Source organism: Eriocheir sinensis, chromosome 35, assembly GCF_024679095.1.
Source record: "Eriocheir sinensis breed Jianghai 21 chromosome 35, ASM2467909v1, whole genome shotgun sequence".
NCBI classification, from domain to species: domain Eukaryota; kingdom Metazoa; phylum Arthropoda; class Malacostraca; order Decapoda; family Varunidae; genus Eriocheir; species Eriocheir sinensis.
In genome coordinates this window covers 1,994,565-2,021,064 of record NC_066543.1, presented here as the reverse complement: position 1 = coordinate 2,021,064, position 26,500 = coordinate 1,994,565, and the positions used below count along the sequence as shown (strand labels likewise).

General features: G+C 47.9%; 1 protein-coding gene across 3 annotated transcripts in view; it reads right to left on the bottom strand.

The window, feature by feature from the left end:
• The window catches only part of LOC127007244 (zinc finger MIZ domain-containing protein 2-like), a 55,720-nt gene extending 48,291 nt beyond the window's left edge, over positions 1–7,429 (bottom strand). For all 3 annotated transcript variants that reach the window (XM_050877964.1, XM_050877966.1, XM_050877965.1), the window contains exon 1: positions 7,281–7,429. In XM_050877964.1, coding sequence (XP_050733921.1) covers positions 7,281–7,309 — 29 coding nt within the window. In that variant the 5' untranslated portion in view covers positions 7,310–7,429. The remainder of the gene's footprint in view (positions 1–7,280) is intronic.
• Positions 7,430–26,500: the final 19,071 nt, after the last annotated feature.

The window sequence follows — 26,500 nt, the reverse complement described above, 5'->3', positions numbered from 1 at the left end:
TTTATCTATCTTTTTCCTCCTCCTCCTCCTTCACCTCCTCCCACAAGGTCAGTGAATTGTGAAATGAGCACCGGCAGGGATGTGACATATAAATTCTCTCTCTCTCTCTCTCTCTCTCTCTCTCTCTCTCTCTCTCTCTCTCTCTCTCTCTCTCTCATTACAGTAAACACGATATCAAAATGCAACTAGTAATCTTATACGAATTTTATTTTCTTCTACTACTTCTACAATAACACCGGCAACTACAACTACTATTATCATTACATCAACAACTACTACTCAGAAACATCAACAACTACCTCTACTATTATTCCAACAAAGCACAACAACGATAATAATAATAATAATCACAATAATACGAGCACTACTTAGCCTAATGCAACAATAACAAGGGCCACACCTGTATGCACACCTGAGGCTACGACACCCACACAACGGGGCTGATGGAGGGAGAATTGAGGGAGAGGGGGAGAGGAAGGTATGTGAGGGGGGCAGGGGGGAGGGGGCTGCCTCATCTGACCCAACGTGTATCGAGGCCGTGACATGATTGGAGAGACTTTCATAAGGAGGAAGAGGAGGAGGAGGAGGAGGAGGAGGAGGAAGAATGAGACATGTAGTATATTAAGAATGTGACAAACCGACAAAATATCCATTAGAGGGCGCTAATAAAACACACACACACACACACACACACAAAGTGGCTTTTAGTTACTGAGAGAAACAAGAGAGAATGTGTGTGTGTGTGTGTGTGAAGGAGAAGGGAAACTATGAGACAGACAGAGGCCAGGGGAAAAGGGAAAGGAGAGGAAGTGAGTAAGAGGAGGAGGAGGAGGTGAAGAGGAGGAGGAGGAGGTGAAGAGGAGGAGACGGGTGTGGAGGGGAGGAGCGCCTGACACGGCAGTAAGTGGGACCACCGAGAGGCGAGAAAGTAGGCGGGAAGGGGAAGTGAGGGAGGGGAAAGGGGAGGGGGGGGCTGCCTTTCCTCCCACCCTCTACCCCCACGGCGGCCTAAATGGTGCCCCTCGCCTTGTCTTTTACCTTCCCTTGCGAGGCCGAGAGAGAGAGAGAGAGAGAGAGAGAGAGATTAGTATACCTCCCCTTATTTATTTATAAGTGAATTAAACCTATTATTCTTCGTTTTAGGTAAAGGTTAACAACTAGTCAATAACGGAGCCGATTCACGATTTTTTTTATGGGGTGGAAGTTAGCAACAGTTATATACCGTAATAATCTTAGTCTTGTTAATTTGTCTTTCTTCCGCAGGCTTTTTTTTTTTCTTTACGCCCTTGAACTGTCTCCTAAGCTGTAAAAAAAAAAAAAAAAAAAAAAAAAATCTATTCTAACAATCAGCTACTTCTAAATCCCCCTCATCTCATTCATTCACTTCGTTCCATACTTTTTTTAGTTATTTCTTTTCCAGCGTTCAATCGTTCTGTTTTTCCCTCTCATTCTTACCATCTATATCTACATTGCTAATCCTCTTCCTCCTCTTTCTTCTTATCATCATCGCTCCACTTTTTTTCCCCCATCTTGCCATTTCTTTTCCCGCGCACAATTACGTTTCAAGGCTCTTGGGTAGAAAATGTTGAAATGACCTTCTTAAACCAAGGTAAAATCGTCCACTTCTCTTTTTCATGACACACACACACACACACACACACACACACACACACACACACAGACAGAGCATCATAAAAATATATTCACGAAGTCCTTGATTGAGATAATAATTACTACGAGCAGATATAGATAGATAGATAGATAGACAGATAGATAGAGAGAGAGAGAGAGAGAGAGAGAGAGAGAGAGAGAGAGAGAGAGAGAGAGAGATCGTCTATACATATTCACATATTTCTACTTTCCCATGGCTGAGAGAGAGAGAGAGAGAGAGAGAGAGAGAGAGAGAGACTCCTTCCTCCCAGTCTCCACACCCTCGCGCCTCTCTCCTCGGTTACACTACAGTCCTGCAACTCAAGCCTAGTCTCTGTCTCTACCAGTTGCCAGCGACCGCCACTTTCCCAGGCCCTGCAACACGCTCCTCCTCCTCTCTCTCTCTCTCTAAATGTGAGAGCCCGAGGTGGTTGTCATCCCGCCGTCAGGAAAGTAATATATATCCCAAGCTGTGACGGGACGGTATGCTTTATGGGGTATTCTACTACTACTACTTCTACTACGTCCCGCTGCCACCCACGCCCCCCTTTTATGCCTGTCCGTCCAGTGGTGTAATGTTGCTCGAGTTGGTTACGTCTCAACACCTTAAAAAGAGGATGGCAAGGCAGCCTCTCATTGCGGCGGCCGATCACGGTGACAAATCCTACGCTTGAATGCCTTTTGTAGCCACTTGGGGTTTGTGGCGTTGCATCCTACTACGTCTCTCTCTCTCTCTCTCTCTCTCTCTCTCTCGTATCAGATAAGACATGAACTATATCTATTACCACCGAGGAGTTCATGGCTGGCCCCAATTACTTCCTCTCTCTCTCTCTCTCTCTCTCTCTCTCTCTCTCTCTCTCTCTCTCTCTCTCTCACGTAGCTCCACCACAACCATCACTGCTTTAACAATATGATTAACACCCACCTTCACTACTACTACTACTATTACTATTACTACTACTTGACTTGTTTCCACTTTCTCGTTCACTCAAACTTTTACATTTTCTGCCAACTTCACGACAACTCGAGGGAAAATATCAAGGTAAAACAGCACTCTCTCTCTCTCTCTCTCTCTCTCTCTCTCTCTCTCTCTCTCTCTCTCTCTCGAGCTAGGTTTAAGTGCTCCGGTGTAATACTAATGTTTGTCCTGTCTCCTCCTCCTCTCGCCTCCCCTGTCTCTGTGTATGCCTAGTGTAAGCTGAGTGGCGTTAGTGATTAGGAGTGTACGTATGTGGGCTGGAGGGACGGAGGGAGGGAAGGCAGGAGGGATTGTGGGGGAGGAAGATTAGGATGCGTAACCACCACCACCTCCTCCTCCCTACTGGTGGTATTTTCCTTTCCTTGTATGGTTGTGAACGGAATTTTACTCCCTTTGCCCCGCGTCTGGTGTCTGAGGCTAGCCAGGGATTGGAGGGTGTTAGGGAGAGGCTGATTAGTGGTGTTTGATTAGCTTTACAGGTAAGGGTTGCACAGGTAATGCGTTTCGGCAAGATTTGGTACTCATGAATTTGTATATATGTATATTTCTTTTGGTTCCCTTATACTACTTGTTGATCCTCTCTCTCTCTCTCTCTCTCTCTCTCTCTCTCTCTCTCTCTCTCTCTCTCTCTCTCAACTGTTGCAACACACCCACAACCACAACAAAGTAAAACAGGAACAAGCAAGCAAAAACGCATCACAAAAATAATAACTCAGTTGACGAATCACGGTCATTCGTGCGATAACAGGCAACAAGCAACACAACACACAACACGACGCTTGAAACACACACACACACACACCAGCTTTCGCTAACCAAACGCTACGCCTACAACACAAACATCAACACAAGCTGAGAGAGGAAGAACCCTACCCTCTTTAATTTAAGTGGGAGGAGGAGGGAGAAGAAAATAAAGAGCAGAGAAAGAGGAGAGGAATGCAAAGAAAGATGGATGGAGAAGAGGAGGAGGAGGAGGAGGGAAGAACTCTATACCCTGGTTTAACCCTTGAGAAGGAGGAAGAGGAGGGAGGAAAGGAATGCAAAGAAAGTACGGTAAAGGGAAGAATAAATGGTGAAGAGGAGGAGGAGGAGGAAGGAAGAACTTTATACCCTGGAACAGTCTGAGGAAGAGGTGGAGGTGGAGGAGGAGGGAGAGGGGTCGAGACTCTGGTATGTAGGTCCGTGTGTAGGGCCCGGTGACCTCACTGGCTCGGCCCTAACAAGGACTCCTCCCTCCTTCCTTCCCTCCCTCCCTCCTCTCCCGCTCCTTACCCCGTCCCGCCCTCTTCTCCCAGGTTTTAAATGCTGGTCGCGCGCCGCTCACCGAAAGCACAAGCCAGCCCGCGGACAAGAGACCCAAACCTGCCTTAACCATCCCGTCACTTAAGGTAAATACGCGGTGAGACCAACCTAACCCGGCCATAAAACACGTCTCAGCCCCTACGAGCCGCGGTAAAAAGTGGCCGAGTGAGCGATCGCGTCATACGATGCTTTAAACACCTCGGCTCAAGTAGCTCCAAACACCGCGAAGACATTTATCAAGTCACTGCCACCGCGAGTAAAATAAGAGGGCGAGGAGAGGATGGGAGGGAGGGAGAGGAGGAGTGACAAAAGGAAGAGCACACTCACACAAACCAACGCGGTGAAAATGTAAACTGGGACAGCCTCGACAGATAAATGGACAAATTAAACAATTATTTAGTCTGTATCCTGGTGCGTCGGTCTCTCTCTCTCTCTCTCTCTCCCCTCCCGGCCCTTCCTCCTCTCCTTCCCTATCTCCTCCCGGGCCTTCCTCCACTCCTTCCCTACCTCCTCCCGTCCCTTTCTCCCTCCTTCCCTGCTTCCTCCCATCGTCCCATCCCGGGCCAGCCTCGGGAAAACATATCGTACCACCTCTCCTTGGCTTTCACGATCGCCATTGTATCGCCAACACGGGCGGGGCGTTTCCGAGCGTAGCGCCAATTGTTCTTTTGTATCGTCGGCGCGTTTTCGGTCATTTTGGTAAATTTGTCGAGGGCTCTGGTAACTGAAGTGACTGACTCGCTGCTTACCCGCTGCAGACGCACGGGATTATTGAAGAGACAAGAGCACCTACGGCCATCAATATATGAACTCGCCGAGCACAATAACGACTCTGACGGAGAGGAAAGGATGATTTGGAGTTGAAGAGGAAGAGAGGAAGGAGGAAGAGGTGATGAAAGCTAGTGGCGGATGGCTGTGTGAGCGACGCCACGCAGGATGGGCGGAAAAGTAGAGCACCCACTGAATATAATCACCGTTAAATTCGTGTATAGCCTCCCCTCCCTCCCCTAAACCCTACCTTCTCGCCCCTCTTCGCTCCCTCCACGTCCCCTCCCTCCTCCCTTCTCTATTGATTGTATTTGGCGATTCTTTCATTGGGGCAACAGAAGGAGGGGAGGAGCCGGGGGAGGAGGGGAGTGATGAGAGGATAGAGGAGGAGGAGAGTATTAGGAGGAGGGGGGGAGGGAGAGGACTGAGCGCATGGGGAACAAGGGTCAGTGGTTGGGAGAGCACTACCCTCCCCTACCACCGCCACGGGAGGTAGGAAGGGAGAGGAAGAAGAGAGACAGAAAGGGTGAGAGCGGGCAGGATTTGCTTCTCACCCTATCAACCCTTCTTCCTCCTCTTCGTTCTCGTCTTGTCCACTTGGCGCGCGGCTATTTAACGCGGATGACTCTAACACCGTCTCTAATAGCGCGCCACGGACCTAATTTCGATAATGGAAAGCTGTTCGGGTCGGCTAGTGGGAAGGACGGCGTGCCCAGGGGGTGTAGAGGGCATGAGGAGGGGTGAGAGAGGGAGGGTCATAGGGGAAGGGAAAGGGAAGGAAGAGAGGGGTTAAGGGAGGACAAAAGGGTGACAAGCTGGGGTCAACAAGATGCCGGACAAATAGTAACTTATGGAGTGTAATGGATGGTTGGTTCAGAGAGAGAGAGAGAGAGAGAGAGAGAGAGAGAGAGAGAGAGAGAGAGAGAGAGAGAGAGAGAACACTAACACTTGGGGAGGGAGGGAGGGAGATGTGATTGATGCACGAGGTTCCTCAGTAATTAAGGCTAATATTACCTTTGTCCTCATTAGTCCCTCTGTGGGAGTCACTAGGGTGAAGGAATGCCCCTGCGGCCCCGCCCTGGAAGACTGATGCCCCGCCACGACACGCCCGGGGGAAGGAAGCGAAGGGCGGGTAGGAAGGAGGATAGAGAGATAAGCGGGATAAACGAAGGAAGGAAAAGAGGGAGGGGGAGATGAAAGAAATAGACACAATGAAAAGAAAGCAAGAAGGAAAGGCAAAACACGACAAAAGGGTGAGAAGGAAGGAAGCAAGGAAGAATGGTAGACAGCACGAAGGTAACAAATAGAAGGGAGACAGGATGGAGGAAGGAAGTACAAAGGAACACAAAGGAAGAACAAACAGCAGCAGACCTGCTGGTCCTTACGAGGCTGTTTGTGACAAGCTACACTAACTATCTAATCAAAGGTGGAAGATGAAGGACAGCAAAGGCGAAGGCTCCTCCAAGTAAGACGAAGGAAATGACGAGGGGGAAACTGAGAAGGGAAGCAAGCAAAAGGGGAAGGAAATGCAGGAAGAGAAGGAGCCGGAAGGAATTAACTATACTTGTCAAGGATGGTCGAGGGAAATAATGAGGGACGGTGAAAACAAGGCCAAATTAAAAAAAAAGGAGAAAGAGAATGCAGATGAAACGAAGGCGATAATATACTAAAGAAAAACAAAAGATAACCCGGGTAATAAACTACGAACAAGACCGATAAATCAAACGTAAATAGACCTATGCCAAGGAAGGTAAGACAATGCGAAATAAAATGTAAAATAATTATGGAAAGTTAATAAAAAGTGGATGGCACGGCACTACAAAATATGTGAAGAGAGAGAGAGAGAGAGAGAGAGAGAGAGAGACAGGTGGATGGGGCCAGGCGAAGGAATGTATCAAGAGGTAATGGGGGAGGGGCAGGTGGAGGCGGGGCGGGGCGGGGCGGAGCGGGAGTAAGGACCCTTGGCTGGCTGCTTCCATCCCCCTAGTCGGGAAGGAGACTAAATTTGATTGTTTTCTTCACTGGTCAATATGCCACGTCAGCTCCCTTTAACTACAGCCAGACTTTGGGGAATCACTTTTTTATGATTATGTAACTATGTATACTACTACTACTGCTCTCTCTCTCTCTCTCTCGCCACTCACTTCTCTCAGGTTACTGCAGCTACGCACGTCTAGTTTTTTCCTCGCTGCCGCCAGCCACTCGGTCGTCAGTCAAGTCGTCTGTTGTGCTTGAAGCTTCATTAACGTTTTCTTGCACAAGTCCTCGCCTCGCCCCGCCCCCTCAGCCTCCCTCCCGCCCTCACGACCCTGCCTTTCACCATAGCTCCTGATTTCACCGTCACACACGATGAATAAGCAACACATCGGCAGCATTTTTACACAAGGACACCACACTCCCATCAGCATCACATTTTCTCTCGTTGTGTATTTAGGACACTGCCTGGCCATGAGCCTCCATGGCCCTGCTCGGTGCCACCACTAAATATGCATCACTCACTCCTTGGGTCACTGTTACGCCGAGATGCCTGTCACGGGGGAAAGAGGTGTCGGTGGAAAAAGCATGTGTGGATGGTACTAACCTCTCCAGCTGAAGGCTAAACATGTCCATGGCCGGCCGGGGCCAGGCACGCTATGGGGCCAGCCACGGCCACCATCAGGAGGGTGGTGGGTGGGGCAGCCGCCAACCCGCCTCGTCCCCACGCGTGCTGTTCTCTCTTGGGCCAACCTCAGCTGACCTACCCGCCCGCCCCGACGCCGCCCACTGGCTCACAGGTCACGCTCACACGGCTCGGGGGCCTTGCAACGGGTCAACAGGTACACACACAAGCTGTCACAGTCACCAGGTCAGAGTCACCTAGTGGTCTGTCCTCCCCCTCGGCCCACACCACAAGAGGTCACTTGGGAGACGCCCGCCGCGAGAGGTCACGCCACTTCCACGGGCGCCCCCAGGTCAACAGGGTCAGGGTAGGCCGGGGCGCGGCACACAGTCGGTGGGCGCAACAGCTCGGCCAGGCGCGGCCGGCCACCATGTGGGCCTCAGGTGGGAGGTGGCGAGCCGGGTGCTGGCCGCCACGACCAGCCGCACGCCGCACGACCCGTGGGCAGAGGTGTTGAGGGGCTGGAGGAGGTGGTGCTGTTGGAGGTGGTGCTGTCCAGGCACAATGAGTATCCAGTCCTATTGTGTCGCGACAGCAACTTTCAAAATGCTCACCTTCACTGCTAAGTTATCGCAAGACTGACACGAGAATCTGAGTTGCAGTTCTAAGTTCACCTGTGTTCCAAATATATCCAGACTGCGCCAAATCTTACCACAAAAACTTCAATAATTTGTACATTTGACTGACACTATCACTAGCAGTCTGCGACCACCGCGGCGGCACTTGATTTGATGATATGCTTGAGCTGTCGTGTGGGTGTCCGCATCACTTGTCATCAAAATCACAAGTTAAACTCTCATCATCATTCACTAACAACTGTCGGGCAAGTCAATCCACACGTCACATCGGCGGGGCATCACTGGGCATCCACGAGGTCGCCGAGGGCCACTCACTACAGCTGGAGTCTGCGGGCATGTATCCAAGTGTTGTGGAGCAGCGAGCCAGGCCGCCCGGGAGACCCCGCAACACACGTCCCCTTCTGCTGGGTGTACAGAGGTAACTGACGGCAGCGAGCGAGCGACGTACGTACGGACGGCTGGCTGGCTGGCTGGCCGGGGTGGCTGGCTGGCTGGCTGGCTACCTACCTCCTCTTCCTCCTCCCTCTAACCTCACACTCCTTACTTCTCAAACTAACTTATCTATTATCCCCGGCGATTTAATTACATTTTGGGGTCAATATGGGCCGGGGGCAAAACCTCGCGTCGGGCCGCTTCACCGGGCAGGGCAGGCTGCCTCGGCCATAAATCAAAGGAGGATATAAGAGGAAATTGATAGTTTGTAGAGGCGAGCAAGGAACAAATGGCATCTCGCGGTGCGGGGTGCGCCGGGAGTCCTCGACATATGCGCCTCTTTTCTAATTATTTTCACTTCCTCTTCTCTTTTCACCCGGGTGGCTGCGGCGGGCGTGGAGCGGGCGCGGGCTGCCCACGCCGCCGCCCCGGGCCGCGGGACGCACGCCGCCCGCGGCTCCCTGAAGGCCGCCAACACGAAAAATCGCGATACATTCTTCAAGAGGCCGAGCCGGGCCGGGGCGGCGGGCGTCTGGCAGGCCCGTCGTTGCCACCCACCTTCGCACGCCTCCTGTTATCTTTATTAATAGGTTTATTATTGTCTCAAGTATCCTCGCCAGTTTATCCGATCACCCACGACTAGGCCGCGTCGCACCCACGCCAGCCACACGCCCGCACTCCGCCGCGCCCACGACACGAAATATTAGACCTAATCAAAATCGATTACAGGCCGAAAATAGACGAGGGAAATGAGCGCGAGCAGAGGTTGTACACGTAAAATTGGTAGCCAGAAACCAACCGTGCGAGCGGGTGGGTGCTCACTGACCCTCCGCGGCCTTCCCCCGCCCCTCCCCCGGCACAATAAAGGGGAGGGACGGAGGGGGGTGAAGGAGACAATAACCCAGACCTGAAAGAGGTTTCGATCCCCCTACTGTGCATTACCAACGTGTGTGTGTGTGTGTGTGTGTGTGTGTGTGTGAATATTCGCATGCCTGTGTACGTGGCATCGTTGCGTGGGTGAGCATCGTCGACGCACGCGGTGTGTGTACGTGCGTGGTGTGTGCACGTGAGGTGTGTGTGTGTGTGTGTGTGTGTGTGTGTGAACTACGGCGACGTGGGCGGCGCCGGGACACCTGGCCGAGGCTGCTCACCTGTGTGGGGAGGGGCGTGGGGGCGAGTGTCACCTGTGTTGGCTGTACTTAGCGGGTAGAGAGAGAGAGAGAGAGAGAGAGAGAGAGAGAGAGAGAGAGAGAATCCTCGAATCAATGAGGCCACTAAGACCGAGAAGAGAGGCCAGGAAGGAGAAGGAGCTAGGAATAAATAAAGCACGAGTGAGAGAAAGAGAGAAAAAGGATCACATGTGCTTTACCGCTTACCTGGTGCTGAGGGGAGGGGGGAGGGGTCCGGCAGGTGAAGTGGAGGAGAGGAGGGGAGGGGAGGGGAGGGGAGGGGATATGCAGGTGTATATGCGAGAGGAAGAGGGTAGAGGAGGGAAGGGAGACAATGCAGAAACTTGGGGGAAGGGAAAGTGGGGGTGGATGCAGGTGGATAAGACAAAAAGAGGAGGAGGAGGAGGAGGAGGTGGAGGAGGAGACGGAAGACAATACAAAGAGTAGGAAGAAAGGAAAAAGTGGGTGTGGATACAGGAGGAAGAGGAAGAAGAAGGCAGGTGAGTGGAACGAGGAAGAGGAGGAGGAGGAAGAGGAGGAGCGTGTGTGCAGTAAGTATAAACCTTTGTGGAGTGAGTAAATGACACAGCGCATGGGAGATTTTGAAGTAAAATATACAGTAACTAAAGAGTGTGTATATAAGACAGAGAAGGAGGAGGAGGAGGCTGTGGAGATGTGGGTGGTGATGGGAGAACAGGGAAGAGCGTGGGAATGTGCTGGGTGGAGGACAGAGGTGGATGAGGTGGTGAAGTGGGTGAGGGTGAGAAAAGGGATGAGGGCGAGTGGGTGTGGAGGAGTGGATTGGAGCGTGAAGCGGGGGAGGGGTGGGGAGATGGGGAGGAAAGGGAGAGTGGAGGGACAAGGTCGTGAAGTTCTGGCACTGTAGGATACGAGGGGAGGATACGGCCTTGAGAGAAGGAGGAAGAGGAGAGGAGGAAGGTGGAAGAGGAAAGAGAGGAGAGAGATGATTGTACCCTCCTCCTCCTCCTTCGTCTCACCTTCCTCGTTCTTCCTTAATTCTCACCTTCACGCGGCTTACTTCCTCAGTGTGTGTGTGTGTGTGTGTGTGTGTGTGTGTGTGTGTGTGTTGTTCTACATTGAGGTGACTGGTCCTTTCCTTTCTCATGTATTCTTAACTCTTATTTATTAATGTATATATGTCTACGTGATACTCGGCCAGTGGCCTTGATTATAATGATTGAGATGACACTAAGAAAAAAATAATGATAATAGTATGAAACAGCATAAGTTACTAACCCCTAACACCAGCACCACTACTACTACTACTACTACTACTACTACTACTACTACTTCTACTACTACTACTACTACTTCGAGGGTAATAATCGCACCCCAACACGTCACGCCAGCAGGAGTAACCACGACGCCAAGCAAGGCCCTGATAAGGCTACGGTTCCCCCAAGGCCGCCACTGCCGATAGAAAAAAACGCAGATTAGATACAGATAAAATAACATGGCATTTTTTATTTATCATTTCCCCACTTTTCATTATTATTAGTATTTTGCTGCTGCCGCTACTACAGTTACTACTACTACTACTACTACTACTACTAATAATAATAATAATAATAAGTTTCATTCTACTACTGCTTGTTCTTCTTGTTCTTATCCTCCTTCAATGATCATTTTTTCTCTTATCATTGTTATTATCATTATCATTATTGTTATTACTAGTCGTTATTATTGCTATTATTAGTTACCAGCGTCATAAAAATTAACAGCTGTAACGATAAAAGTAGTAGTAGTAGTAGTAGTAGTAGAAGTAGTAGTAGATGCTATTTTTTTTACAGCAGGCATTATCACTCTCCCCCTTCCTCCCGAGACAAAGCCAGCCAGGGTCATCGCGCACACACACACACACACACACACAAACGGAGTGCACGCGAACCGAACTCACAGCTTTGCCGCGGTTGTTCCATGTTTTGCTACTGCCCCCCCCCCCCCTCTCTCTCTCTCTCTCTCTCTCTCTCTCTCTCTCTCAAATAAATAAACAAGTAAGTATAATTAATTAAGAACGTAAGTAAATAAGTAAAAAAGGAAGTGTATAATGGTGTACTGGAACGTACGTTAATAAATAAATAAATAAGTTAATAAGAACACAAGTCAAAAAGAAAGTAATTAGACACGTATGTAACCTAGGCATAAAAGAAACAAAGAAGCAAACATAAAAGTGAATAAATACCAAAAACTTACCCCACCCATGCACGTAACTAAGTTCATCAGTAAGCAGGTTAGTAAGTACGGACGTGACTGGCCAAGAGACGAACGGAGATTACAGGAACGTGTCAGGTAAGGAAAGGTTCGCAGGTGTACTGATCCGAATTACCGACTCTCGAATCCAAAACGCCGGGTCGTGAGGCTTTATTATTTTTTTTTTTTACTGCAAAGGAAGCAGCTCAAGAGCAAGAAAAAAAAATCATGGGAAATAAAAGTCTGCTAATCACTGCCCCAACAACAACAAAAAAGTTTAGAAGAGTGGCTAGAAGAGATCAATTTCGGGAAGAGAGGTGTCTTGATATTCTCCTCTTCAAAGCGTTCAAGTCGTGGGCAGGAGGAAATACAGACGAAAGATGATTGTTCCAGAGTTTACCAATGTAAGGGATGAAAGATGCAGGTTAACTCTTGCATAAGGGATCTGGACAGTATAGGGATGAGCTAGAGTAGAAAGTCGAGTGCAGCGGGACTGAGAGAGGGGGGGGAGGCATGCAGGTGTTCGAAACCATTAATGACAGACATGGGAACGGCAGGTAAATGACTCATGGTTGTCGTCATCATCGTCATCATTGTATCCTAATCATATCATTGTCATCGTTCAAACTCAGTAAAACCATCTCTATTATCATCATCACCTTGTCCTTATCATCATTATCATCATCATCGTCTTTGTATCCCAATTATATCATTCTCATTTTTTCAAACTCAGTATAATCATCGCCCTTGTTATCATGTTTCTGGTGATATTTTTAAAGGATTACATTTCCTTCGTACAATTATAATCTGCCATCATTATCATCATTGTATTCTTGCTATTATTCTCGTATTCGAGTTTACTTTAACCATCATCATCACTATTTGTTTTGATGTTTTTATTATCGCTACTTTTAAGATATTTTTTTTCTTTTGCTGCAACCGGCCGTTACCTTCATCATCATCATCATCATTATCATCATCATCACTGAGTCACTATTACAATCCAGTTTATTATTAGATAAGAGGAGGCAGGATCATCATCATTTTGACCCATTACTAATTCACTGCGAAACAAAACACACACACACACACACACAAAAAAAAAGCCCTTTCCCAACGTTCTTCACCTCCCTGACGTTAGCAATGGTCAAATTTCTCCTCTCCACCTGGTCCTCCGTGTGTCTTACCCAATGGTTGAATAAAATATAGCAACAAAGACAGTCGCAACATGCAGCCCCTAAAAAGTAAACAGAGGGAGGTCAAAAAACTGTTCACGTGAGCACGGTTCCATCACAGGTGTTTGGGCCCTTCGTTGCTGCAGCTCCTTTGTGAAAAAATAGAGCAATAAAAACATACTCGCAACATGCAACCTCAAAAAAAGTTAACAGAGGGGGCCATAAACCTTCCCAGGTGAGCGCAGTTGCATCACAGGTGTTTGGGCTACTCGTGTGTTGCAGCTCCTCGTGACTTTCTGATTTCTCCTCACTACCTGGGCCTTTGTCTCTCTCTTCGTCGCCCGTGTGTCACAACCCTCCTGCCCTGCCCTGCATTCCTAGACGCTTCCGCCTCTCACATCATCTATTTCCAAAGGCCAAAATGGAGATTGATCGAGTTCTAATGAGTGTTTTTTTAGGTTCACGATACAGAAGAAAAGTCAAACTACTACCAGGGTTATAAAACTACCTCTGGAAATGCCCACAACTCCTACGAAAGCCTTGTGAAATATATGTGCTAGCCCGCCCGTGTGTCTCAATCCAGCTGCCCTGCCCTGTCCACGCCCCTCAGCCCCGCGCGATACCATCAGTGGTGAGGCTCTTCCTTGCTGCTCGTGGGCACAATGCATGGGCCGCGCCTCCCACACACGTGTCTCAGGCTCACGTGCGTCATTCCGGTGGGCTGGAAGGTAGCTCTCGAGGGGAAGGGGAAGGGGAAGGGGACGGTCACCGGGCATTGGACACGGGCAAGAATGCAGGGAAAGCAGCGGTTGAATCACACTCTTCTTTGTGCTGAGACTGTTTCGCACCCGTATAGGATATCTTTTTAGGTCTTGGTGGTCAGCTTTAGTCCTTTTGTATTGTGGGTGAATCCTTTTCTTCTACAGTGACGAAGAATGAAATTGTAACCGTGCCAATAGTAATCTGAACATAGTTTGGGCATATGGTGTTTGTGCCCGTGGGATACCATTTGGGTCCTGGTGGTCAGTTTCAGTCCTTTGGTTTTGTGGGTGAATCCTCTGCCAAAATTGTAACCGTAACCGGGGAATATGGCATCAGTGAAGGATCTATTGTGTCCGTAGGGTATCTTTTGGGACCTGGTGGTTAGCTTTAGTACTGTGGGTGAGTAATTTTTTATAGTGACGCAGAAGAGTCATAACCGGGCCAATAGTTAAGAAGCAGTATAAGGGATTATGGTGCTTGTGCAAAGATCTCTTAAGCTCGTAGGATATCTTTTTGGTCCTTGTGGTCTGCCTCATTCCTTTAGTATTGTGGGGGAGTTATTTTTTTATAGTGACGCCGAAGAAAGTTATAACCGGGCCAATAGTTAAGGAGCTGTAAGGGAATATGGCGCCTGTGCAAAGATGTCTTAAGCTCGTAGGATATCTTTTGGGTCCTGGTGGTTAGCTTTATTCCTTTAGTATTGTGGGTGAGTTATTTTTTTATAGTGACGCCGAAGAAAGAAAGAAAGCTGTAAGGGAATATATGGCGCTTGTGCAAGGATCTCTTAAGCTCGTATGTTATCTTTTGGGTTCTGGTGGTCACCCTCTTAGTCTTTTGGTAGCCTGAGTGAATCTTCTTATGTATGATGAGGTAAGGTGAATATGGGAGTATACGCTATAGCTGCGCGTGGCCGTGGTGCTCATCTCCGATCCGTTGACCTTTTAAGCCTGTGGTGCGAGAGAGGCCATTGAGGAAAAAGACGAAGAAGAAGAAGGAGGGAAAGAAGGAGGAGGTGGAAGATAAGAACATAAAAAATAATACATAGAAAAAAAAATCAAGTCAAATACCGGTTCTACACCTATCGAAATTTGGGGGTTTCGGATTTTTCATTGACGCGCGAGAGAGTTCAGTAACCTTTGCTACAACTTGACAACCCAACACAGGGCTATAGTGGAACGCATGAAAATATTTATAATGGCGCAGAATAAAGTGATAACCAAACTAATTAATAACAATCTGTCTATAATTAGGGAGAGCATATGGCGCTTAGTTGAGATTCATTTGGCTCTCGCATCATAACCATCGGACAAAACTGGGAAGATGGTTCTCTCTGCTTTTATAAACATGCAGTCGCCAAGAAAAATATTGTTAACAGGATGAGCCATTTTTTGGGACGGTAAAGTGCTTCCCTCGGTGAATGATGCATAGTGGATGAGTCTCTCTCTCTCTCTCTCTCTCTCTCTCTCTCTCTCTCTCTCTCTCTCTCTCTCTCTCTCTCTCTCTCTCTCTCTCTGTGTGTGTGTGTGTGTGTGTGTGTGTGTTTGTCGGTCAGTCGGTAGGCAGAAAGATAGGTCTCTGTCTGTCTTTCTATATTTCTGTCTGTCTGTCTGTCTGTCTGCCTGTCTGTCTGTCTGTCTGTCTGTCTGTCTGCCTGCCTGCCTGTCTGTCTGTCTGTCTGTTTGTTTGTCTGTCTCTTCCCGTGTCCTTTCTGATGATTTCCTCTTGGTCTCAGTAACAAGGGAGACCCGAAAGAAAAAAAAAAACAGGAAACAGAAGACAGAAAAACAGAAGAATAGAAAAACAGAGCGCAGAAAACCAACCCAACTTTCCCTATCAACGCAGGACCGCAAACACATAACACACATCGTCCTCATTCCGACATCTATTACCCGCCTAATAACGTTATGGAGATGAAGAAAAAACAACCCTCGGCGTCTTCAGAGAGAGAGGCGGACGGCCCACAGGTGTCCCCACTTCGAACCCTCCCTCACTCACACACTGACGAACACACAGACTCATTATATACATACACTCAAACGTTTCGGGACTCGCGCACTCACATTTGATAAGACTTTCGCAGAGGTTGTGTTAGTATTTCCATGGGTAGTTAAATGAGCCTAGTGATAGTTTGACGAGGCTTCTGCATCATGAATGTGAAAAGAATAGTCATAAGAACCCGACTTATCTCCTTTGTGTGTCTGAGAGTGAACGTAGCTGTTGCAGGAAGAGGTGAATTGCAGTAACTTATTAGGTGATGGGAGGGGAGGAGAGAGAGGGAAGATAAGGGAGAGGGGACAGGAAGGGGAGGGAGAAGGGGGAGACAAATTGAAGAAGCGAATAGAGGAAAAGACAAACGAGAGGAAAGAGAACAGACCAAAAGGAAAGAGAGAGAGGGAGGAAAAAAAAAGAGGTTAAGAGATTATTGTAGATTATGTGAGGTGAGGTGAGGCAGGGCAATGTAACACGGCTAATCTCCCTTGTGGGCTTTTGAAATACTTGCTATGAGAGCTCGGAAGCGTCTAAAAATATAAGTTTGTGTCCTGGGAAGTATCCGGTACTGTGTGTGTGTGTGTGTGTGTGTGTGTGTGTGTATGTGTGTGTGTGTCGCGGGAGAAGCTTTTTAGTAACGCCTCCAAGATATCTTCCTCACTTTTTACCTTCTCCCATTCGTTCTTCCTTTCTTTTTTCCCCCTCATACTCTTTCCATTTTCCCCTCACTTCTTCCCTTCCTTCTTTTCTTCCCTCTCCTTCTGTCCCTCGCTTTTACCTTCCCTTCTCCCCTCACTTTTTTTTCACTCTCGCGTCACTGTATTTTTCGTTATAGCTCTTATACACGTTTTTCTAATCCCTAGTCACGGTATTGTACGGTTTTCATTCTTAAGTCAGTGTTTCTTTAATTGTATCAGTTTATTATTTTTTTTTCTGACCGTAAATGTTTGAACTGGTTTTTCTACTTCATATGTGTGTGATCGTGTCTTTTCGTATTTAACAACGAACAAGACATCACTGGAACATAATTTCATCCTTGTTTTGTGCTTTTTCTTTATTTCGTCTACGTCTTTATTTCTCTTCTCACCGTTTATTTTACTTTCCTCTCCATCGGCGTAAGTGAAAAATAGACCATTACGACCAACCACGGGCCAGTGCGACGGAGATGAGCACCGAGGCCACGCGCAGCTATAACAAATACCCCCAACTTTACTATTTTTACTTCTTGGGCTTTGGTAACAGCGGAGGTCTTCAATCATGCTTCCTCTCCTTGTATAACTTCTCCTGGTCCGTAATGGCAACCCCCTCAGTGCCTGCCGCCCCCCCCTTCCCTTCTTCCTCCCTCCTCCCTAACGAATGTAAATCTGGCACCAATATATATCACCTGAGTACACACACACACCTGCATATCACACCTGAGACGCCACCAGGTACAAATCCGCCCCCGCAGAAGACCCGTGACTTCATGACCTTCTCCAACTTTTTTTTTTTTAGATATATAAAGCAGTGTGTGTAAGAGAGAGAGAGAGAGAGAGAGAGAGAGAGAGAGAGAGAGAGAGAGAGAGAGAGGGGGGCATTGATTAGAGAAAAGCGGGGACAAGTGAGGGGAAGAAATGAACGGGGATTGGCGTAAAGGGGAAGAGAAATTGAATATAGGTGATCAAGGGGAGGAAGGGGATGGGGGAAGGAAGGGGAAGGGGAAGGGGAAGAAGGGGAAGGAAAAGGGAAGGGGAGGGAATAGGAATAAAAAAAAAGGATGTTGAAAATGTGAAAGGAGGGAGATGGGGGGGAGGAGGAGGACTGGAGAAGGGAGGTTGGAGGGGAGGAAGTGAGGGGAAGAAGGGGGGGGGAGGAGAGGGGAATAAGGAGGGGACAGTGAATTAGAGGGGAATGAGAAAGGGGAGAAAGGAGAGAAGGAGGGAGAAAGGGGAGGTGGTGAAGAGGGGAGCAGACTGTGGAGCGGGGAGAGGGAAGAAAGAGGGGTGAAGAGAAGGGTGACGGGGTGAACAAGGGGTAACAGGACAATGAAAAGAGGGTGAGGATGGGGAGCAAAGGGGAGAGGAGGGGAAGGGGGACGAGGGAGGAAAAAAAAGGAATAAAAAAGTTAGTGGAAGGGAGTTAGTCGCGAGGGGAGGAGAGAGAGAGGGGAGATAAGGGAGAGGGGACAGGAAGGGAAGGGAGAAGGGGGAGACAAATTGAAGAAGCGAATGGAAGAAAAGACAAACGAGAGGAAAGAGAACAGACCAAAAGGGGAGAGAGAGAGAGAGAGAGAGAGAGAGAGAGAGAGAGAGAGAGAGAGAGAGAGGAATAATTATGCAGTGAGGGGAAGAGAGGGAAAGAGGGGAGGAAATAGGAGAAAAGGGGAAGGGGAGGGGAAGAAGACAACATATAGGAAAGGGGAGGAAAGAAGGGAGGAGGAGGTGAGGGAAAAAAGGGGAAAAGAGGGAAAACATGGAGGGAATAAGGGAGAAGAGGAGTAAGGAAAATAAGGAAGGAGAAGTAAAGGAAATTAGGGAGGGAAAGACGGGAAGAGAAGAGGGGAGGGGAAAAAGCGAAGGAGGTAAGAAGAAACGGAGGAAAAAAGGAAGGGAGAGAAAGGAGGACAGAGGTGAGGGGAGACGGGAAGGTAAAAGCGAGGGAAAGACGGAGAGGAAAGAGAAGAAGGAAGGGAAGAAGTGAGGAGAAAAAGGAGGGGGAAAAAAAGAAAGGAAGAACGGATGGGAAAAGGGGAGGAAGGGAGAGAAGAAGTGAGGGGAAAAGGTAAAGCGAAGTGAGGGGAAGAAAGGGAGGGAGAACGGAAGGGAGAAGGAAGAGGAAGGAAGAGGAAGGAAGGGGAGAGGTGAAGGAAGGAAGAACGGATGGGATAAGGGGAAGAAGGAAGAGGAAGGAAGGGGAGAGGTGAGGGGAATTTGTCTGTCTGTCCGTCATACACAAAGACTCGTGACGTCACAGATTAGAGACGCGGGTACGAATAAGGTACAGGAGCACTAAACGCTCCCCACCTCCCCTCCCCTCCCTTCCCCTCACCTCTCCTCTTTCCCCTCATCCTCTCCCCAGCCACGCTTTCCTTCCTCATCATCCCCTCCACAAACTCTTCCTTTATCCCTCTACCTTCTCTTCCCCTTCCCTCCCCTTCTTCCCCTCCCCTCCCCTCTTTCCCCTCATCCTCTCCCCAGCCACGATTTCCTTCCTCATCATCCCCTCCACAAACTCTTCCTTAATCCCTCTACCTTATCTTCCCCTTCTTCCCCTCCCCTCCTCTCTTTCCCCTCATCCTCTCCCCAGCCACACTTTCCTTCCTCATCATCCCATCCACAAACTCTTCCTTAACCCCTCTACCTTATCTTCCCCTCCCCTCCCCTCCCCTCTTTCCCCTCATCCTCTCCCCAGCTCCCCTTTTCTTCCTCATTATCTCCTCCACAAACTTTCTCATCATTCCTATTCCTTAATCCCCAAACCTTTTCTTAACCTTCCCTCCCCTTCTTCCCCTCCTCTTCCTTCCCTTCCCCTCCCCTCTTTCCCCTCATCCTCTCCCCAGTTCCCCTTTTCTTCCTCTTTATCTCCTCCACAAAACTCTCTCATCTTACCTATTCCTAAAGCCTTCTCTTCCCCTTCCCTCCCCTTCTTCCCCTCCCCTCCCTTCCCTTCCCCTCACCCTCTCATTCTCTCCCCAGCTTCCCTATCCTTCCTCATTATCTCCACTAAACTCTCTCATCTTTCCTATTCCTTAATCCCTCTACCTTATCTTCCTCTTCTCTCCCCCTCTTCCCCTCCCCTCCTTTCTAGAGGCGAGTTCACCTCATATAACATGTTCTTTACCTCCCTCCTTCCTTCCCTTTCCTTCCTTCCTTCTCTCACGCCCTCCTCCGTCAGACACAAGGGTAATATACACCACACACATTATACAAGAACTTATTTGCGTCTGTTTTCCCCTTCCTTCCATTCTCTTCCTTACTACTCTGTCTTCCCATTTCCATCCCCTTCCCTTCCCCTATCCCTAACTCTCCACCCCTCCCCAATTTCCCACGCCCTCTGCTCTCTCTATTCCATGTTTCCATCTTTTCCTCCCCATATCATCCCTCCCCCTTTAATTTATCCTTCCCCAACATCCTAATTATCTCCCTCCTCTCTTTTCCTATTTCTTAATTATACACTCCTCCTCCTCCTCCTCCTCCTCCTCCTCCTCTTCCTCCTCCTCCTCCTTCTCCAATTTCCTTATGACACTTGTTTCCTCCCCTTCGAAACCCTACTTTATTTCATTACTTTGTTTTCCTCCCCACTCCTTCTCCTTCTCATCCTCTTTATATAAGACAGACATCCTCCCCATAATTTATTCCCCCAAGGCCGTTTCTATCTCTCCTCCCCACCTCCCTTGATTTCCTCCCCTTCTTTGTCTTATTATTTTTACTCCCCCCTTTCTCCTCCTTATTACAGACAGACATCCTCCCCATCATTTATTCCCCCAAGGCCGTTTCTCTCTCTCCTCCCCACCTCCCTTGATTTCCTTCCCTTCTTTGTCTTATTCTTTTTACTCCCCCCTTTCTCCTCCTTACTACAAACAGGCATCCTCCCCATCTATTTCCCAAGGCCGTTTCTCTCTCTCCTCCCCACCTCACTTGATTTCCTTCCCTTTTCTACCTTATTCTTTTCTCTCCCCACTCCTTCTCTTCCTCATCTTCATCATGACAGACACACTTCCCATTTGCACCAACCTTATCCTTCACAGCAACGACTTCTAGCCTGAATGCATTGTGCTCTGGACGGAGATCAGAGCTCCCTTAGGTCTTAGTGAACTCTGATCTTCGTCCAAGGGCACATGCACTCATGCTAGAAATCAAGCAAACAAGGAAATAGGATTTATTTCAAGGAGCGTATAAAATAAGCAACAGAAGTATCTAAGTCATCCTCAAGCTATATATAGCATTAGTGAGACCTCATCTGGTCACCTTAATAAAGAATGGAAGTCAAAAGGTTAGAATCGGTACGGAGGAGAGTGACAGATATGATTCACGGGTTAAGAAACTTTCCATATGAAGAAAGACTTAAAAAATCAAACTTGAATTCTTTAAAAAGGCAAGAGTGCAAGGAGACTTGATCAAGGTTTATAAATGGAGGAAGGGCCTTAAAAGGGAGATATTGATAAGGTCCTGATGGTTGGATAATGTAATGTAATGGGGTTGGATAAATCAGATTCAACAAGGACATTTGAAAGAATTGGTTCACCAACAGAGCAGTGGATCAGTGGAACAAGCTTGTCAGTCATGCCGTGAGTGCCAATACGATAGACCCATTAAAAAAAAAAAATCACGGATAATGATGCTAGGTGGGGTTAGTTTCACAGGAGCTGCCTTGCATAGGCCTACTGGCTTCTTGCAGACTCCTTATGTTCGTGTGTTCCTATGTTAATCAGTCTATGAACGCTTCAGACGAGATTCTCCCCGCATCTACATTTCCCCAACCCCTCCCTTTCCCTCCCTTCCCCACTCCCCATCCTCCCCAATCACCCCATCCTCCCCTCTTAACATCATCTCACAACATTCCCCACACTCCTTCATCACCCCCTCCCCCCTCTCTCCCTCCCTTTCCTTCTTCCCCACTACTCCTCCCCCTCCCCCTCCTCCCCTCCCCTCCCCACCCTCCTAAATCATGCCCTCACCCACCCTTAACAACATCCCACAGACCACTTCAACACCCCTCTCCCCCCTTCCCCACACCCCTCCCTCCCCGTCTCGTCCCTTCCCTCCACCACTTGCCTTGCCTTCTCTTCCCTTCCCCCCTCCTCCTCCTCCTCCTCCTCCTGCTCTCCAAGTCCTAAGAAAAGTCCATATTAACTCCTCTCTCCCCCTCCCCCTTTCCCCCTCCTCCGTCCTTCCCTGAATTTTTCCACCATCTCTTATTCTTCTTCCCTCTCCTCCCCTCCCCCCTTTTTCCTTCGACTCTCTCTCTCTCTCTCTCTCTCTCTCTCTCTCTCTCCCAATTCTTGTCAAATGTAGTACGTATTCTCCCCCAACATCACTTTTAGACCCCCTCCTCCTTCTCTCCTCCCTTCCTCTCCCCTCCTCCTTCTCTCTCCCTCCCTCCCTCCCTCCTTTCCTTTCCAAACTATCTCTTATTTCTCTTCCCTAATCCCCTCCATCCCTTCCTTTCGTAATTCCTTTCATTCTCCCGTTCCTCCCTCCTGTCTTTCTCCCCTCTCTCTCTCTCTCTCTCTCTCTCTCTCTCCCGTTCCTTTCCTTAGTTACTCCTCCCTCTTCTTCCTCCCCCCCCAACACACACACACACACACAAATACACACACACACACACACACACACACACACACACACACACACACACACACACACACACTCACGGGACCCGACAAGGGGGGGTCCTAAGGGAAGAGGGGAGGACAAGGGAGGGGGAGGGGAGGAGGGGAGGATAAGGGAGGGGGAGGGAGGGGAAGAGGGGAGGGGGGTGGGTTACTTTACTCGCACCTGGCCCCGTTTGAGCCTCCCTCTCCTCCTCTCTCTCCTCTCTCTCTCTCTCTCTCTCTCTCTCTCGATAAATTGTAATGGAATTTAATGAATATGCTGACGAGAGAGAGAGAGAGAGAGAGAGAGAGACTCACATACTTGAGGCGGAAAAATGGGTGAAAACAAAGAGATGGGAAGAAAGGAAGGGAGGAATGTGAAGGGGAGGCTAGGATGAAGGGAGAGAGAGAGAGAGAGAGAGAGAGAGAGAGACGAGGGGCGAAGAGAGGAAGGAACGAAAGACTACCTGATTGAGGCAAACGAGAGAAAGGAGGAGGAGAAGGAGGAGGAGGAGGAGGAGAAGAAAACAAAGAATGATTGAAAAAAAACAAATATTTACGCCAAAATCAACACAAACAAACACACACAAACATCACTTTCACAAACATCACAATCATTACAACATGAGGAATAACTGACAGCAACATCAGTAAGAAATAACAACAACAACAACAACAAAAACAACAACAACGACAATAACAAACAGCAAAAACAATAGCATGAGTTTCACCTAGATAGCGGTAAGCGTGTTTGTGTGTTTGTTGGTGACACTCTGAAGAGAGGTTAAGTTCTTACCGTAAAGGAGGAGGAAGAGGAGGAGGAGGAGGAGGAGGAGGAGGAGGAGGTGGAGGAGGAGGAGGAGGTTACATACCAAACGGTGACTCAAAGATGTACACACACACACACACACACACACACACACACACACACTGAATACAATTTGAGTCACCCCCCCTCCTCTCTCTCTCTCTCTCTCTCTCTCTCTCTCTCTCTCTCTCTCTCTCTCTCTCTCGTTCTCATTTCACACTTCTGAGTTAGAGGAAAATTATCTGTCGAGGTCAATGATTCGCTTTTATTGTCGCATTGAAAGAGAGAGAGAGAGAGAGAGAGAGAGAGAGAGAGAGTTTAGTAAGGTTGTTGGTTAGGTGGTAGATGCATCTCCTTCGAAGGTCTCTCTCTCTCTCTCTCTCTCTCTCTCCCTGCTCATACGCAGAACACATTTTTTATGCATGAATTTATGCACACACACACACACACACACACACACACACACACACACACACACACACACACACACACACACACACACACACACACACGGTCAAGGCCTTTTTATCTTTTTCCCTTCATCTCCATTTATTTTTCCAACTTTCCATCTTCTCTTTCAGCCACATCTCTCTCTCTCTCTCTCTCTCTTCCCACGCACTCCTCTCCTTTCCTCTTTCTTTCGTCCAGGATTCACGGTACATTTAATCGTTCAGTATAAATTCCTCCCTTCGACATCGACCGTCTTTTGGGAGTCGACCTCTCTCTCTCTCTCTCTCTCTCTCTCTCTCTCTCTCTCAGGTAGATATGGATCCACCTGGCTTAATTCCGGGTTGGGTTCCTTCGCTTATTCTGGACCCTATTGACTGTTAATCACTGTAAGCTGATTATTACGATTATCTTTGCTACTACTACTACTACTTCTACTATTACTACTACTACTACTACTACTACTACTACATCTACTACTACTATTACCGTGAGTTTCAAGTAAGATTAGGTCCTTCTTGCGTAACTGATGGAGATATCAAGGAGGCTGAATGTGACGAACAGGCGGAGCTTTTCGGAGCTTTCACAAAACCTCAATTGATAAGGCTTTCGTAGAGATTGTGTTAGTATTTTCACGGGTAGTTTTATGAGCCTCGTGATAGTTTCAAAAGGCTTCTGCATAATGAACGTGAATATCACTCATTAGAACACGACTGATCTTCTTTGTGGCTCTTGGAAGTATATGTTGTGAGAGATGAAAGCGTCTAGGAGTACGGGCCTTGATACGCTTGTACAATCAAACCAACGACTCAAGGGCAACAAAAAAGAGTGTAGAAATAAAAGCCCGCTACTCACCGCTCCCACAACAGACAAAAGTAAAGAGTAGCCAAAAGAGAGGTCAATTTCGGGTGGAGAGGTGTCTTTTTATCTTTCTTGAGCCATTTTTCGAGGCGTGCTGTGTTGATTTGTTGATGTTTTTTTTTATCCTTTTTACGAATGAGTGTAATAATTCATGTCGACTTAACCATGAAAATCTAACACTTCTAGCTAATGGAGTCCCAAACTTAAATTAAAAAATAATAAAATAAACTAGTCACATAACTTGATGAACACGGGCGCAGCTTTCAGTTCTCTCTGTGATCCGTCTTTAAAAGGATCAGCAAAGCCAAACATCGAGGAGGGAGGGAAAAAAAAAAGCAAATCCTGTTTTCCTTCCCATACATGCAAGTGTGTGTGTGTGTGTGTGTGTGTGTGTGTGTGTGTGTGTGTGTGTGTGTGTCAAGGGGAGATTCAAACAACACTTCAGGAAAATGTTGTCTTTGATGTCATGGGAGGCAAAATGGAGCACGGTAAAAGTTGCCACGTGACGCACAGAAAAGAGGAAAGTAGAGCAATTTAATGTGATAAAGCTAAGCATGGCAAAGGATACATTAAAAAGGTAAAGTTGTACACACAGTAGAACAAGAGGAAAAATAACAATTAAAAAAAAAAAAGATAAAACGAAAATAAAAAATAAAAAATAACAGCAGCAAAAGAACGAGAACAAGAACAACAGAACACAACAAAACCAATCAAGCCTTCCCAAAATAAGCCAAACCTGCAATTAATAACCAACGCCGAACTATACAGGGCCATATTTTTTAACATTTCTGCGTCCAAACACACACGCTTTCATGAGAGGTGGGGGCATTCCAGTGGGAGCAGTTTTTTGACTCTTGTGTTAGTTTGACAAAGCTTTTTTTACCGTGAATGTGAAAATAAAACATGAGAATCCGATTAATCATTTAGGTCTTAGGAAATAGGTGAGGTGAGAGGCGGTAGCGTTTTAGAATACCGAGCCCATACTTTCAATCATTTCGAGACTCCTTCTCCTTCTCCTTCTCCTCCTCCTCCTCCTCGTTCTGTTCTTGATTCTACCTTCTTATTAATTCACCTCCTCCTCCCCCTTCTTCAGCCATCCTCTTCCTTTCTCCTTTTTCCTCCTCCTTCCTCTTCCTCCTCCTTTATACTGTAGAAGAACATACAGAACAAAATTGCATGTGAACAATTAAACAAACCAACATTTTATCAGGCTTTCGCAGAGGTTGTGGGTAGCTTTATTAGCCTAGTAATAGTTTGACTAGGCTCCTGCTCCGTGGATGTGAAAAATACTCATGAGGACCCGAATAATCTCCTTTGTGGCCTTTGAAAATATATGTTGTGAGAGCCGAAAGCGTTTGAGGATCCGGGCGTATGTTTCTCAGGTCGTCCCGGGTGCATATTCACAAGAAGTAGCACATATTTTCAGAGGAGGTGGGCGGAGCTTGAGAGCCAGCCGGCGAATCAGAGAGGAGCGCGGCGCGAGGCTGAAAATCTGTGCTACTTCTCGTGAATATGCGTCCCGGGTGCATATTTCCAATCTCTCTACGGGTATATGTGGTCCCTGAGTGAAGACGTTCGGCTGTAGCTTCGAAACTAACCACGGAGTATTCTGAAAAATGCTCTCACTGTAATTCACACTCAAAGTTACCCTCAATGACTGCAACTAAACCTAACCTATAGTGAAACCAGATAGGCGAGTCCGTTTTGGCGTTGGCTTCCGCGGGTCCTTTCCTCCCCTCTGCTCTGCCGCGCAGTTCCAACACCTATTTTTTCCTCTCATATGTTGCCTATAGCTAATACATGAGAGTGAGAGATACGTGTTGGGACTGTGGGGCAGAGCAGAGGGAAGGAAGAACCCGCGGGAGCCAACATCACAACGGACTCGCCAATTTGGTTTCCCTATAACCTGACCTAACCTAACCTGACGTGCTCAAGAGTGGGCGCCACATACCCGTACAGAGGAGGGAAATACGTGTCCCAGTTGTGCGGCCATACAGCGGCTTTCAGGGCTGTTAACGGTGCGCCCTGAGTCATGCATGCACCATACCTCAAAGAAACTGTATCTGAGCAAGACTGTACCTGAGAGACTGCACCTGAGCGAGACTGTATACCTGAGATTGTACCTGTGAGACTATCGGAAAGACCGTACATAAGAGACTGAGCCTGAGCGAGACCGTATATACCTGAGATTAGCTGTGAGACTATTCGTGAGACTACACATTTTAAAGGTTGCCATTGTTTTTCTTAAGCTGGCAATAACTGATATGAGGCGGAAAACAGTTCTGAGGCAGCAGTTATTTTTAGTTGGTAATTAATAGTTTAGAGGTTGTCGTACCTGAGAAAGACTACCTAAGAGAGATTGTGTTACTCCAGTTTGTTGCTCGATCATTCCTTCCGTCTGCTGTGTTATACGTATTC